Genomic DNA, 16,193 nt, shown 5'->3' with positions numbered 1-16,193 from the left:
ACGGACACTACGTGTGGGTGGGGGGGCGGGGGGAGGGTTTGAGGAGGGAAAGGTGGTGGTTGGAGAGGAGGGAGTAGTAGTGATGGGGATGGGAGCCACGTGGCTACCGGCCATGGGTAGAATCGGGTATAATTGCCATAACGTCAAGTGCTGTTTTCTTGGCCTTGTTCTTCTTCACTTCTTCTTCTTCGTCGTCTGGTCGGCGTTGTCTTTGCTTGGTACGTGATGATCCAAATCTTCAATACGTCATCAATTCCTGCTTCATCTTCATCAGCTCCGTCGCCATAGCCCTATTAGCCACCCTCCAGAGTCCACAGTCCACCTCTCCGCCACCCTCTCCATTGCCAACATGCTGCTGCACCACCAGCTCAAACGTAGACTCCCCCTCGACCATCCCCTCCCCCCCTCCCCTCCTGCCCTCCCACCCCCCGTCCCGTCCCCCGACTTCGACCACTCCCTCTTCTTCTTCGACAAAAAACCCAAACTCTGCCTCGATGACGACTCCGTCATCACTGTCGACCACCCTTACCCGGTTCTTGGCGCCTCCGACTTCTGCTGTAGCTTCCGTGACCCCCCCGACTTCGACTCTAGCACTAGCAGCACGCCCACTGGTGGCGGCACGTGTGCCTCCGCGCCCCACCTCGCATTTCCCGACCTGCTGCACCTCCGACACGTTCCTGAGCTCCCTGAGGACCATAGAATGCATGCGACGTCAGCACAGCTGAGTTGCATCAACAATCTCTCCGGCAATTTCTACGAATCATCCTTCTGCAAGATCCCCCTCTGCGCTGATGTTCGCAGCGCGGATCAGCAGTTACTCGCTGAAGAACCTGCGGACTCGGACTGCTATTCATCTTGTCCAACCTCCTTGGTTCCCACCAGGCCTCGAACAGATCCGTCTCTTGATCCACAGTGAGGCTTCAAGACTATTGTGTATCAACTACATGATGCAGCATTATATGCATTGCAGAAGTCGTTACGAAATTGTATCACCATCGCTACATTACAGCACAAAAGAACATATACTTGGGCTAGTAGGCTGCACGCACGATTTGAAACAAATACGCACAAGCAAGCACGCATACACTTGCGATTGTGCGCTTCATGCATTTACGACGTACGGGACATGTGCAAGATGGCATTAACCGTAGCTTCGCAAGCATATTTCCATTCCCAGCAAATACATCCCCCGGATCTTTCTCCAGTGAGTGAAACTAAAGATCTGGAAAAAATTCTTCGTGCCCACCAACTCGCCTAAGTGGTGAAGCCACGAGGCTTCCAGGTCCGTTTCCTCGAAGTCGTACAACCCTTTCCTGGTCCTAGGCTCCCCTCCTCCTGTTCGCAGCCTACTAAAGGCGTGCAAAATTATTACACGGCTCCAGGCTGTCTTGTGATTGTCGAGTTGAAATGTGGAGACATCAACCACATTTGTTTCGTAAAGCTTCGTTTTTTCTAACCTTGCAGGGCCTTACATTAGCGCTGGCTAGCCATGCGAGGCTCCTTAGCTTTAGGAACATCTCTCTTTTCTACTTGCAATGGGAAAGTTCCTGTATGTGATTGTCAATTATGCGGACCGCGACCGCTCTTGCCCCCCGTTAGTCATACGAGGGTCCTTAGCTTTAGAATCTCTCTTTTTAAGCTGTAGCTCTGATGAAATTAACAAAGCCATATAAACTAACACATTTTATGATTTAATTAGAGATTTGACAGTTGTAGTGATACACAGTAATACTAAGAGGAAGCTTAAATAACTGATGACAGCTCACTATACTAGGCCAAAGATCTCTGGAAGAAAGAAAGGAAAATTTTCAAGATGTGAAGTCTTAAACAACAGCAGGTTCTGTACACAGAACCTGGATTATGAAGTTTAAACGTTAAGTCACGTTGGTCCAGTTATAAATGTAATCAGTTGCGTAGGAAACTAAGACCTGCAGTCAAAGAGGTGCAGGTATTAATGGAATGTGACTAGTCTTTTCAATTGATATTGTGATAGCTCTGCAGGTATGCCTCAGTTAATTTCAGAGTTTTGTCGATTGATCTCTTCATTTTCCACAGGTGGTTTGAGTTTGGAACTATCAAGCTTCCAGTACAATTGCAACAAGGGGACACAGCCTTGAGAGATATCTTCAAGTCACACAACAGGATCTCTCTTGAACTACTTAATTATCACCGTAAGTGGTGTACATGAAATACACAATTGAAAGACAATCATCACTTTAATATCCACATGATTGAATAATAAGATAAAGCTATCTTGAGAGACTGTGGAGGCTTGAGGATTTTAAAGGCCAAACAGCATAGCATGTGTACATTTTCTGTTGAAGATTGCACATTACAGCTAATCACTTTGGTTGATCATGGTGAAGAGCTAGTCTTCAAAAAAACTAAATTCAATTTTTTAAGAAGGTATCTCTGGGCTAGATCGTCGTTATAAGGATTTCCAGCAAAAAACATGTACAATGATCCATGCCAACTAATTTTCATGTGAAACCCATGCAGTAGGTGATGGAAAGGCACAATTGCAGTCAAACTGGGTGGAATTGACTGAAGATGGCAGCTGCCCCCATGAATATCAACACAACAGCTACAAAGCTTTGATAGATGAGCTGATGTAAGAATGGTTGAAGAAAGAAAACCGCCGTTTACAATTTACTACGTAGAACTGTACAGAAAGCCTGAACCTGCTTATCTGTGACCTTGGAAATTACTTGCCATTTCTTGCATTTGTGTGCTTCCTGATCCTTGCACGCTTTTCATTTCCTTCCAGTAGTGTGTCTGGTACAGCTCTGCATAGATCAAGTCATGTGGTCGAAATAAGTGAATCACAGCCAGTCTTATATGATCATTCACTTCCCATAGCAAACACCATACCACACAGATGTGAGTGTATTTGATCAATTCAGTGCAGTGGAGACTCTAATGGTAAGGATCTTCTGGGATTTGCAGCCTGAATGAAGCACAAGGACAGCTTCAAGCACTTATTACACCACCTTTTGAATTAGACTTTGAGCTTGAGAGGACGCTTGATATCAGGGTCTTTTTGAAAAAAGAAAGGGATGACGAGGCCTTGGTTTTGAAAGTGCTACTCAGAGAAATGTTCCCTCAAGATCTTGGATTGCAGGATTATTTGCAGCAGGTTGAAGAAATGCGGAACTGGGCTGAAAGGTCTGATGATTGGACGTCATTTTCTGGATTGCTGAGTGACCTTGAAAGCAATGGTTACAATGAGGCACAACATCCTATCGGACTTTCGGTCCCTCTCAGATCATATCAGCTTCAATCTTTACAGTTCATGCTTGATGCTGAGAAGAGAGAAGGTGGCCTTCTGAGCATTAATTACCAAAAAATTCCTCTTCTCCCTACAATGCCTGAATCTCTTATGTACTCTGCTACACTTGGGCACCTCATAAATTTCAAGGACAGTGCCTCTCGTGGAGGATTCCTCTGTGAGGAAATGGGACTCGGGAAGACTATTGAGGTAACTCTGTGATCTAGACTTGGTGGTGTGATATCAATTTTCAGTTTTTCCAGATTTATTATTAGTTTCTAACAAGCTTACAAACATGTTTCCATGCAGATCTTGGCCTTAATATTGTCGAATCCGTGCCCGATGGAAAGAGCTAACACACCTGGCTCTTCTCGAGGCACTCTGGGTAAGGTTTCTAACATGCAGGGGCAGGATTATGCATGACTTTAGCAGTAATATTTAACTCATAAGATCTACAAATTCTGAAAGAGTGCTTCCAAGATTTCCATTCCTCTTATATAAATTTAAGATATGATTTTTATTGTGAATGTTTTCTGCACTCTTCCAAACTGGGTAAGATTTCATTTGCTCAGAATTTGCTGCACTCTTCCAAACTGAAAGGAAGTTTTTGGAGATCTGAAAGTAGAGATCTGAATTTTCAATTGCTCAAAGATACAACTTGATTTGAAGCATAGATGATTGAACATAGCTCACTCAGCTTTAGTGTTTCATGCAGTTGTCTGCCCAGTGTCCATCGTTGGGCAGTGGGCAAATGAAGTGAAGAGTAAACTGGCTGCAAATTTAAGCATTTACATGTACCATGGTTCAAAAAGGTAGAAACAACAGTCGACCTTTAATACTGTTAACGTAAATCTGGGCACGTCAATTCAAGCATATATTTTATTGCTCCACCTTATGCCCTGCATTTGGGCCCTTGTTATGCCTATGCAGAATTCGAGACCCCAAGAAGCTGTCAAAGTTTGACATTGTACGGTTGTTGCACTATGCTCACTTGGAAGTTTATAACAGATAAAAATAGCGTTGATCTCTTTAAAATTTGAATTTTCCTCTGTAACAAAGTTCTCCTTCTGCTGTCTTGTTTGTGCACTGGGGGTTACAATGTGCTGAATATTCTCCAAGGAGGATATCTTACTGATTTTGTTAAAGCTTCATAATTTGTTCTCCTTAATCTCATCACAGTGGGATGAATTATCTTTCAAACTCAGTTTATTACAACTTGTGCTGAATATTCTCCAAGGAGGATTTTGTTCTCCTTAATCTCATCACAGTGGGATGAATTATCTTTTGAACTTAGGTTATTACAACTTATGCTACTTTGGGTAGTGACTTCAGCAAAGCAACCCAGGCAACTCGCCATGGATCTGGCTTTGCAGAGCAATTCTGTCCACTTCTAAGTGTAAACTGGTGGAGAGTTGTACTCGATGAATCTCATACGGTAATTATGTCAGAGAATATGTTGAAATTTATTTGAAAGGCCAAGCTGTGCACAACAATGTGAGACCAAAAACCTTTATTTGCCTTTAGAGAAAAGACTCAAAGCGTTTTCTGTTTTTTAAAAGAATCAAAGTGTTCTTTGTTTTCGAAAAGATCATCACAAATGAAAAAATCGTTCAGGTGAAAGATCCAGCACCACTACATTCACGTGCATGTGCAAGGCTGAAAGCAGACAGGCGCTGGTGTTGTACAGGGACTCCAATCAACACGAGCATCTATGACCTTTACGGACAAGTGAGTTCCAAGATAAGGTTTTGTGCAGAACAAACTGTGGATTGGGTCCTTGAAAGTGAATGGTTGAATATTAAAAGCTCTAAATAGACAGTACGGAATCAATGGTCTTCATATTGTGTTGTTGCAGTTTCTGTTTTTGAAACTGGAGCCATTGGATAACAAGGACATCTTTCGGAGAAGAATTGGTCGACCCTATGAGCGCCATTGTAAAAATGAAGACCAAACAGTACTCTTATGGACTCTCAATAAGGTAATTTTTATGGTACCTTAATTTGATCAACCGAAAGCATGCTCCTCATAATGTACTTATAACAGCAACTCATGCTGACTTCTCTTTGGCATACACATGCTTCCCCCTTTTTAGCCCTTAATAACAATTTTCCCTGTTTAAAGATTTTGAGACTAGAACAAACTTCTACCTCTTCTATCAGCTTACATACTGAACAAGGACATTTTCCTTGGTGGGATCAACCTATTGTTTTTAAGGTTCCACACAAACTAACTTCATATAATGCAGAACCTGTCATATGTCAACCCTAATTAGCAATTCAAACCTCTGTGATCTGATCTATCAGATGAAGACAATGTATATATAACATCATCTATGTTGATGTCTCATTGGCATACGTATGCTTCCACCTTTTTCCCCTTCACAACAATCTTTCACATTGTAGAAAAAATGTTAAAGACTATAAGAATTCTCTATCTTTTTCTATTAGCTTACATTCTGAACAGAAAACTTTTCCTTGGCGGCTTCTTTGCAATCAATGTAGGCTTTTTAGCATCACCACAACCAAACATTATTTCATTCAGAACCTGTCATATGTCAAACGCTAATATTAATACTTCCAACCTCTGTGATCTCCTCTGTCAGATGATGATCAGGCACACAAAGCAGCAAAAGCTTAATGGAAGAGAGCTTCTCAGACTGCCTCCCAAAACTGAGCAAGATATCACTGTCATTTTCTCCCCAGAAGAGCGCATTGCTTACGATGCAGTCTATCAGAAAGTGCTTGCTAAGTTTGAACAATTTCGTTGTTGGGGACCAACCATAGTCAGCAAAAATATACTACAGATTATGTCACTATTGTTGCCTCTCCGCAGGTATGGAAGGTTTGGGCTAGCTTTTGAGAAATACATCACCGCAATGCCGTATCATGCAATCATAAAGGGTTTCCAGCTATTCAACAAGTATAATTCCAATAATTTTCTGTTACAAGGAATAATATACCTGCTGGTATTTTCCTGGTATGAAGAACTCTGATTTAAGGAAAGAACTAACAGAGTGGCATTGTTTATCTAGCTCACAAGCAGGTTTTTCTCTGTCAGACTTTGCAGTGGTGGCTTCATTTCAAATTTTGAGCTCGATGCTATGGAATATGTGAAACGGGACAACCACATCCCACCTGTACTTGAAACTGGTCTTGAGACCGGAAGACAAGCACCGTTGCTTGAAAGGGAAGGGGAAGATCTTGAGGGGGAATGTGGTATGTGCTTTGAGATCATGGAATGTCCTACCAAAACTCCTTGCAATCACTGGTGAGTAGAGCTTACATGCGTGTCAAGTTTCTATGACAAGTGCTGAATATGTGATCACATATTTAATACTAGTACTCTAATATTAAAGAGTAGAGACAGATGAGCATTGTGTACTGCTTAACCTTGTTTTTGGATAAATGTGCAGGTTTTGTCTAGAATGTGTGATGTCAGTGATAGGGGCTGGTTCTCAAACTTGTCCAACTTGCAGAAGCTTTCTACTTGCAGAACAACTTGTAACATTTGAAAAGCCAGCAGGTTTGCCGCTGGTTGATTCTGCATTCACTGCTTCATCGTACCCTCCTCCTGGAATTGACTTGGATGAGGGAAGACTGGTATCTGGTGTACAAATGGATTCAAAATTGAAGACGTTACTAGTAGATCTGGCAAAGGTCAGAGAAGAAAATGCAGGTGCTAAGGTATTAACTAATTGACTTTTGTGGTACTGCTACAATTCTCTGTAGATATGTAGACTTTCTGTACCTCTTGAAGCATTGTGCTAGTGATTCTATCTTATAGGCCCCTAATCTTCAACTTAAAAGTTTTAGTATTGATCATGAGTAACAAATCAAATCATTAACATGGAAACTTTTGACTTGGTCTTGTGAGAAACCTTGAGAGCTTGATGGTACTTTCACATGACAGGTCCTCATATTTAGCCAGTTCACTCAAACGATTGCATGGCTGAAGAATGAGTTCAAAAACCAGGGAATTACTTACCGCTTTATCAGTGGAGACATGCCCATGAAAAAGCGTGCGCAAGCAATCGAAGCCTTTCAAAAGGTTTAGTTCCCCCACAAACGGTGTAGAGTGAACCCTCGATCAAGTATAACTTCAGTCTTAAAGCACTAACTCACCATTTTTCCAAGGAGTATAAACTTCAGGAACAGAGCCATTAGAATTTTGTACTCGTTCTTTGTTGTTTCTGAAATTTTAGACAGTTTTAAATTCAATTAGCTTCTTTTGGTATCTGTGCAAAACGCAGGACCCACCAACAACAGTTTTCCTTCTCTCCATTCGCACTGGTGCTGTTGGACTGACACTTACTGCCGCTTCGCATGTATATATGGTAAAATAGATTGATTTAATCTTTAAACTGTCTTTGAAATATGGAATTCTGAAAGCTGTGACATATGCATTTCTTAGTGTTCACAACTGTCTCCAATTGCCTTTTGTGCATGTGTATCTTAGAAAATGATGCATACATTGCATAGAAAGTGCAATGTCTATATAATCTTTGAATAAATAAAACTTATTTTTATATTCTGACAATTTCGCTTTTGGTTTTCATGGCACTACTAGCTGGAGCCTTGCCTCAATCCTGCTGTAAAGTTCCAACACTTCTTTCATGATTTGTCAAATGTTGATGTAACAGAATTTTAAAATGTTACTGCGTTGTTTGCTAAGTCTTGCCTGGTAATTTGACCATGCAAATGCCACTCTCTATCTCAGCTTGAAGAGCAAGCAGTTGGTCGTTGCTGGAGGATGGGCCAAGAGCGCCCTGTTGTCATCAAGAGGTAGAATCTGACACAGTGGCCTCTTGATTTTTGAGCCTTTAGTATGCTGCCTTAAAAATATACATTTTGGTACCACAGGCTATATGTTGAGAATTCAGTAGAGGCCAATATTTTGAAGCTTTTGAAAAGCCGGCGTGCATCACACCTGAAACTTTCCAACCCCCAAGACAATGTTGAACCTTCAATGAGGTGACCTTCCAAAAAGCACTGACCTATCTTTGTAAATTTATTTTATGATAGGAAGTGATCTAATGGGGCTAAAAGATTCAAGACAGGCAGATTGCATTCTCGTACAAGTAGAAAATTAACCTTAGCAGGATACGCATGAGAAATCTTGATTTTGATATGCTTTGAAAATCTGGTGTGTTTCATCTGCAGGTCAAAGACTGGAAAGAATAATGTTACAGATGTTGCTGGATGCATCAGATCAGACAAGCAAAACCTGAGGCTCAGTGAATTCGAAATTCTTTTCTCTTAATGTACCATATCAAACGAGTTTAAAGCTCAACAAGTACCACATAACGGATGGCAGACTAATAGAAAGCATACAGAGCATGGAGTCTAAGCTGCCTGATTTGATTACCACTCTGAATCGGACACTGTGGAGCCTGAGATGCTGGCTTACAAGTGCGAGGTGAATCTTTTAATACTCATGTGGCTTTGATGATTGGTTTTTAAAAGTAGGCTATTAGAAATTTATTTTTTTGCTTTCTGTTGAATCTTCCTGCTTGAATAATGAGGGCAAGTTGAGTGATTGTTAACATTTACTTGGTTCATGCACATGAATAGGGATTACACGTAGCTTTTGCTTTTACAGCATTGATCTGTCACGTTGGAAGCAAACCTTCTCCAGAACTTCAGGTCTGCCACACAACAATGCAAAAGCAGTGTAAATGGAGGGCATTATGATGCCGTTGTATCTTATATTAATCCCATTGAAAAAATAATTTTAGTTTGGAAGAGTTTTCTCTTTTTGCTGATGTACGCCACCAAGATGCCTGAGAAGCCATTCGTGCTCAAATACACAGGAATATTTGTTGGTTTAGGGAGGTTTGTATAGCTTTATTTCAACAATAAGATACAGCTGATACAGCTTTTCTCGATAAAATGGAAAAAAATTGTACTTCTATATGGATCCATGAATCTGTATACAGGTATGCATCATTGTTGCACTCCACATGTTAAGCCTTTCTGGCTTTGTTTGCTAAGTCTAGGGTTTTGTGTGTTGAAAATGGGGCTTTAAGTTTAAAGAGAATACCAAGCGTGCTCTGCCTAAAATAGTTTATATTTTGGTTTTTGTTCAAGACCCTTTGTACCAGTCTGAATAAAATAAATTTCATTAATATATTTGGTATCATGCTGCTTCAAACTAATATGGGGTTTACTCAAGACACAGCCCTTTGTACCAGGCTGGGTAAAATAAACTTCATCAGTATATTTGGATATCATGCCCCTTCAAACTAATTGCACAGAGGGCCGACTAACTCCTAGAAGTAACTTGCAAAGCGTCTCTTGCAAAAGCTGAAAATTTTCATATGCAACATACATGGAATTTCTTCAATTGTTCTAATGTGGTGTAGGATGTTACCATTAGGGCTAATTAAACCTCCCCAAGACATATCTTATACCACAGATCAAGGCAGTTTATAGATGCCCCTTGTTCTCAAGTGTAGTGTAAACCAGAGCCCATTGCTCCTTCTAGATTATGCAAAAGATAGGTTCTCAATTCAAGCTCTCTCTCATTATATTTAAATTTTAACAACCCGCGAGCTTTTCTCTCATGGGAGTTTTCTGAATCAGGAAAGAACTGGTTTGCTCAGTAAACTGCTAGAGAAAGAGCTATCTTAAGGACAGCATGGCACTATATTTGAGGATGAAATGTGGGCAGTTCACTCTCCCCAAGTAGTATAATGGCTTGCTTAGGTGATTCTTGCTTGGAACTTGATAACAAGACTTGGTGGCTTGGGCTTATGCATATCAACCTGAGGAAGAGAGATGTTAAAACTTAAAGCTAACTTTATTTAAAGCTCCGAATATGTAAAATATAGACTGGCAAGTCAATAACGAGCTTGCATTTACATATACAAAGTCAACAGAGTCATAGATGAAGATTCTTGTTGGGTCATTTCCAAACTCAGTACTTTTACAGAAAGCATCTAGGGGATCGGGGATCACGTTTTGAGTGCTAATGCTGCTCATCCAAATATTTCTCAAATAGTCTTCATCATTGACTCACTCTATAGGTGTCTCACAATCCAAACTCAATCTGTAACTACTGTCTCCCTGCTTGTGTCTTTGAATCCTCTTGTATATGGCTCTCTAGATATGAGATCTGATGAATGGATCTTGAGTACAGATAATGTTACGAATAAATATCTTAATAAATACGTCTAGCTCAAGTCTCAGCTTCTGGTACCATGTTAAACACGTAGTGAAAAATCAATTGCCCATGACATCACACCTTAGGAATCTAGATCCTACTCCTAATGTGCACACGTACATGTAAATGTAAACCACGTCGAGACCTGGAATAGACAGCAAGATATGGCAACTTATACTTGAATAAGAATGTCCAAGAGAGGACCCAGAGTGTATTACAAAATAGTGAACTCACAACTGCGTGGACAGTGGGGTGCTGCCCACTAGTGCTGGATCTGAGGCCACACAGTGTTGCCCTACTCTTCTGCTTTATCCTTCTGCTGTGCACCTCTGATGATTTTTTTATTGGCACCTCTGATGATTTCTTTATTGAATATTGGAAGAGACCCAAAAACACTTCATCTGTCAGCCGGCATCCTTTCTGCATTTGTGGTGATCTGCTCAAGTCCTTAGATAGGCTAAGGGCTGCTGCTGCTGCTGGTGGTGCTTCTGCTGCATCCTGCTGTTGCCTTTGTCCACTTCTCTCATGCTGTTATACACTTGTGGAGGCTGGATCTGATGGTAGACTGCTGCACCCTTGCTATTGCCTTCTCTTGGTCCTTCTAGTGCCTAGGGATGCATGGAGGAATAGAACCAGAAGTGCAATAAGAGAAGCATCGGTAGCTAGGAAAAGTAATGGAACAGCTTCAAGTAGAATGCAAGATACAAATGTAGCTAAAAAAATTAAAGCCTCGTTCATTCATACTATGCACAATATGGTGATGAACCTATGATTGAAGGTGTTAATGTAGTGCAAATCATAATGAAGCCCCATAATCACAAGTGGATGCAACATCCTCCCTGCATTATGCTCATGAGAGTTCTAGTCAAGGTATATCTAAAGCCTCAATTGAGGCTTCTCGAGCAGCATATAAAGAAGAGAAGAAAATGGTTGGGGTAAACAAAATAAATATGATGGTCCATAATAGAGTTTTCAATCGATTTGCATGACTATGTTAACTGGAGATGAAATTTTTGTCACCAGGAGAAATGTGGATGTGCCTTTTGTATAAGGGATCATAGACTTGGTTCTGTAAATAAATCTATTGCACTTTGCCATGCTCTAGGGACAGCTACAGCCAATCGATAATCAAAAGATAAACTAGGGGCAAATGGACAAAGGCAAAAAGAATATTGAGTGATAGTTCCAACAACTCATCTCCCATCATTCATACACAATCTCCAATTCTACGACCTTTTATGCAATGAGGCTACCCAAGCCCATTTCAGTAGTATTAGTGCAAGCATTCCTCAATCAAGGAATCAAGAAACACCTCAATGGGTGTTCTTCATGAAAGAGAAATCTGACACTTTTTCCTTCTTTGCTACTTGGGCTCGATTGGTCATGAATCAAACAGGAAGCCTATTGGGATTGCTTGTAGTGATAATGGTGGTGAATTCATTTCCCATGAATTCACTCACTTCCTTCACGAGCATGGTATCCAATGCCATCTCACATCTCCCAATTCGCCCGCCTAAAATGCTCGTGTCGAAAGGAGACAGCGCGCACAGTCATGAACATGGCACGCTCCATGCTTTTTGCAGTCGAGTTATCCGAACGTCTCTGGCCGGAAGCCGTGAATACTTCTGTCTATCTCCTTAATTGTTGCCCTACTGAGCCCATCCCAAACATGATGCCTTTTGAGGCTTTCTATGGCTACCGACCCTCTATTTCTCATATCTGCATCTTTGGATGCCGCGCGTACACTCATACTCCCGTATACTAGTGCTTAAAGGAAGTGAACAAATCCCCTGCGAGAGCACTCCTTAAGCACCTCTCTTTCTGTACTCTATGATTGTACCATCACTACTGGGCATTTAGTGAAGATGAAAACCTACTTTGTAGGCATCTCCATCTAAATGAAAACCCTCTTACCCAAAAAAACAAAACCAAAAAAAAAAAGGCTGATAAAGACTATAGATCACCCCTGGAACCATTTTTTTAATTACCCCTGGAACCATTCTACCTTGGACATTGAGAGGGGGTATTAAGCCAGGCAATCTCCAAATGCATAACTTTTTTACACATAGCTACAAATTTTACCTTAGGTTGTTAAAATTTAAAGGTTGTTAAAATTTAACCATACTTTTGAAATCTAGCACTGTTTTGAGTGAATCTTAAAAGTGGGTAACACACAATAGTTCTCACTTAATATGCCATTGTGCTTTTAATGGTTTTGCTTAAATGGGTTAGATTCAATGAGTCTTTTCAATGCACAATTATATCGAAACTTGGAACACGTTATGTAGACAATTTAATATTAAGAAACTTGAGACACATTATGCTAATTCCTCAAAAGATATATAGATTTGTATATATTCAAATGTCACATGACTCATGAGCTCGCTTGGAAAACCACATACAGGGGAGACTCACAACCACAAAGTGGGCAAGTCCTACTTGGTCACAAGGTTTGTATCAAATAGACAAACTAAAACTTATGCCCACAAGGTAGATGCATCAAAAAATTCCTGACAATTAGGACGTAAGAGTGTATCATCATTGCATAATGATGTAAGTGGATGTTGTTTTGTAGATGTGAGTCTATTAGACCATGCGCAATCATGAGGGTGCATGAGGTGCAAGAAGGTAGAGGATAGAACCCTGCCTAGACATGACACATGGAAAACGTGTCAAGGGATATAAAGGGGTTGCCCTAAGGTATATGAAGCATTGCTGATAGGGACCTCTAAAAAATAATATCCATTTAAGTGGTTGAGATCCTTGAAGTGGCTACATGGCTCCACCACACAAATGCCATACATAAAAAGTATCAACATGGTATCAGAGCTCCACAAGCTCTAGCTGCCCATGAGTGGAGGTGCAAATTTCTAAGAAGGCACATATCAAACATGGATTTCCATGTTGTAGATTAGCACACATAGACAAGGTACCAGGATGCAACAAAGTTGTCATGTTGTAGTAGTAGTCTCTACAACTTGCAATTGCAAATGATGGGAAACCTATCAGGATAGAGTATAAGAAGAACAATCAAGCTATACTGGAGCCAAGAAGTGCTGGATCAAAATACATGGGACTAATAATGTTACAAAGAGATGCAAAAGCCGGCCAGACTAGGTAATAGACTGCATGATAAAGCCACAAGATGTGGCATCATGGGAAGCAGACAACTGACCGGAACAGTGCAAAACTTGGGCAAAAAAAGATTTATTGTATTAAATTCAAAAAATATGCACAATCATAAACCTGTCATTCAAAAACAATATTCCCTCCAAGGAGATTTATTGTGTTCCAAGGAGAACAAAAGAAACTCCTCCAAGAAGATGAAGTTGAAAAGTTGTTGTAGTATGGTTGTGTTAGAAAAGTGGCATGATTACTCCACGGGTTCATCCTTGACAAGGGAAAAGAAACGTTCCTCTTCTCCTCCTTCAGCTCAAGCGCTTTCGATGCGAACCCAAACAGCTCTCAAGGAAAAGGTAGAACAAGCTCTATGTCATTAGAGTGGCTAGGAGGAAGTTTAGAAAAGAGAGTCACTGACACTAACTGTAAAGCCTAGTAATATTCTCAAAGCCCGATAGAAAATAAAGTGTCACAAGAGAACGGTTCTTCTGCCATCAATCCCGGAGGATGTCCCTCTGGAGCAGGACGTGGAAGCCCTAAAAATGACGAGACTTCCACTGGAGCCACAAACGAAATCTGAGCCAAGGACTCAACCAATAGAATCATAACGAGAGAATCACCAAACTTTCCGGGTAGCTCTTAACCACCAACAAATCCATGAACATTACAACAAATGGGTAAGGACTCTTCGGATGAAGGGAGCACATTTGCTAAAGGTAAAGTGGCTGCATTTCTTTATGAGGATATATTAGAATTGGTTCTTAGGCTTCCTCCCTAGACATTTCTAGAAAACTCTCAGGACTAGTTCGATTAAAAAGGGGTTGGTAGTGACCAATGTGAGGTTTTACTTTTTTCTTTTTAAGAAAGAGGAAATAGCTTTCAATGTATTTTTCATTGGTGAACCTTTGTAGAAGTCTGGGTCAAGTCATTGGGGTAGAAAAAGAACAATCCCAAAGGATATCCCCACGTTTGTGTGAAGCTTGATGTTGCAGAGGAACTTCCTGACACTCTTGTCATTGTGAATAGAAATGGGGGTATCTTTAGAGAACAAACTCTTGTCTAAAAAAATCTTCCAAACTCTTGTTAAATTTGTGGACTGGATCTCATACTGTTAAGAATTGTCCTTTGAAGAGGAACATGGCTAAGCCTTTTCAAGAAAAAGTTCAAAAGCCACCCAAGCACAAATGGGTGCCTAAGAAGGCTAAAAGCCATTAAAAACAAGAACCTCTTGCTAATGTAGTAGAGCCACTTAAGGAGAAGAAAATTCAGAATTTGCAGGTGGACAATGTTGGTCCTCTGGTTACAACTAATGTAGTCCCTCTTCTAATTGATTTGAAGATAGAAAGGTGGATTTAGGATAATGCTATGGAAGAGGATGAGGTGATGCTAGGTTGGTCAAAATAATTTAAAAATGAGGCTAATTAATTGGATGCCGGTATGAGTGAATCTATTCTAGGTGAATCTGAGGAAGAACTTCAAGGACAAGGTAAACCCCATGCCATCTTGCAAAATAAAAGGATAATGTGTCAAGTCAAAGGAAATGGATCCCCACTTAAAAGCCCTCCCCCCCCAAGGCTAAAAAGGGGAAGAACAAGAATGATAAGTAGACCCATCTCCTTCCCCACACTTAATGTGAGTGGTCTTACTGACTCTTCGGGAATTAGGCAAAATTGTTAAAGGTAAATTATCTCTCCCCAACCTTCGTAGCAATTGAAGAGGTTAAGGTAACTGGTGCTACACAAGAAAATAGGCTTAAACTAATAGATAAAAGGAGGACTTGGTTTTACTTTACACATGAGGAAGGCAAGGGTGGTATTGCCTTGGGTGTTCTTTCTCGTTACCAAGTAGGAACAACTTTATGTAGGATGTCAATCAAAGGTGGATCTCTTTAGAATGTAGGATCAAAAATATTTCTTTTACAGTTGCATCTGTTTAGTCTAGGAAGCTTTCCTGGAAATCACTTCAAGAGCTTGATTGCAATTGTGTGCTATGCTACTAGGTGATTTCAACATGGTTGAACTAGGGGAAGACATATGGTTGTAGAAAGGCTTTGTGCTAAGGGGTAGGGGTGTTGGGATATCTCAAGGTGTATGCCTTAGGCACACCTTATGTTTCTATGTGTGAGTGCTAGAGGCACAGTTAGGTGCCCACAAACACAGTTAGGTGGTGGAAAAGCCACATAGGATGATTGAGTGAATCTAGGAGCAGATTGAGGAGATGATTGTGGAGCTTTGAGGTCATCAGTGATGTCAGTGACCTTGTATGAGGTGCCTACTTAAGGACCTCTTTCTTCTTCATTCTGTAAGCAAGTATTCTGATTTTGTGTCAACTCTACTCTTTCCTTTCAGTGTTCCAACATGGTATCAGAGCCATTTGATCCCCCTTGAGCCCATTTCTGCCACATCATCATCTTCTTCCTCTTCTTCTTCTTCACCATCTCTCCCTCTTCTTCCAAAAATTTTCTTGAGCTTGTTCTCCTCCAATTCTCACCCATTTCCCACGCCCTTCTAGCTGAAGATCCACCTAGTTGGGGCGAACTCCTGGCTGCAAGGAATCTACGAATCATTGCGTCTACTCGTCGCCATTACAGGAAGATCGTCGAAGTTCTCTGCTGCGATTTCTCTGCGCCTGCTCCGTCTTTGTC

General features: G+C 40.9%; 1 protein-coding gene across 1 annotated transcript; it reads left to right on the top strand.

Annotated features, from left to right (window-relative positions):
* Positions 1-693: 693 nt before the first annotated feature.
* Positions 694-8,527, top strand: LOC147903069 (DNA repair protein RAD5A-like). Its single transcript, XM_087373122.1, has 19 exons — positions 694-912; positions 2,056-2,171; positions 2,500-2,611; positions 2,947-3,478; positions 3,578-3,653; positions 3,984-4,080; positions 4,199-4,235; positions 4,563-4,703; positions 4,883-4,996; positions 5,124-5,246; positions 5,871-6,100; positions 6,326-6,535; positions 6,681-6,951; positions 7,178-7,315; positions 7,518-7,601; positions 7,835-7,858; positions 7,985-8,049; positions 8,128-8,238; positions 8,428-8,527. Exons 1-19 carry the CDS (start codon positions 701-703, stop codon positions 8,525-8,527), a joined length of 2,793 nt encoding a protein of 930 aa, XP_087229248.1. The 5' UTR covers positions 694-700.
* The last annotated feature ends 7,666 nt before the right edge of the window (positions 8,528-16,193 follow it).

This window comes from Dipteris shenzhenensis, chromosome 4 (genome assembly GCF_047967505.1).
Source record: "Dipteris shenzhenensis isolate YYH24624 ecotype China chromosome 4, Dip_SZ_1.0, whole genome shotgun sequence".
NCBI lineage: Eukaryota > Viridiplantae > Streptophyta > Polypodiopsida > Gleicheniales > Dipteridaceae > Dipteris > Dipteris shenzhenensis.
The sequence above is the reverse complement of the archived record's forward strand: the minus strand, read 5'-3'. Positions and strand labels throughout refer to the sequence as shown.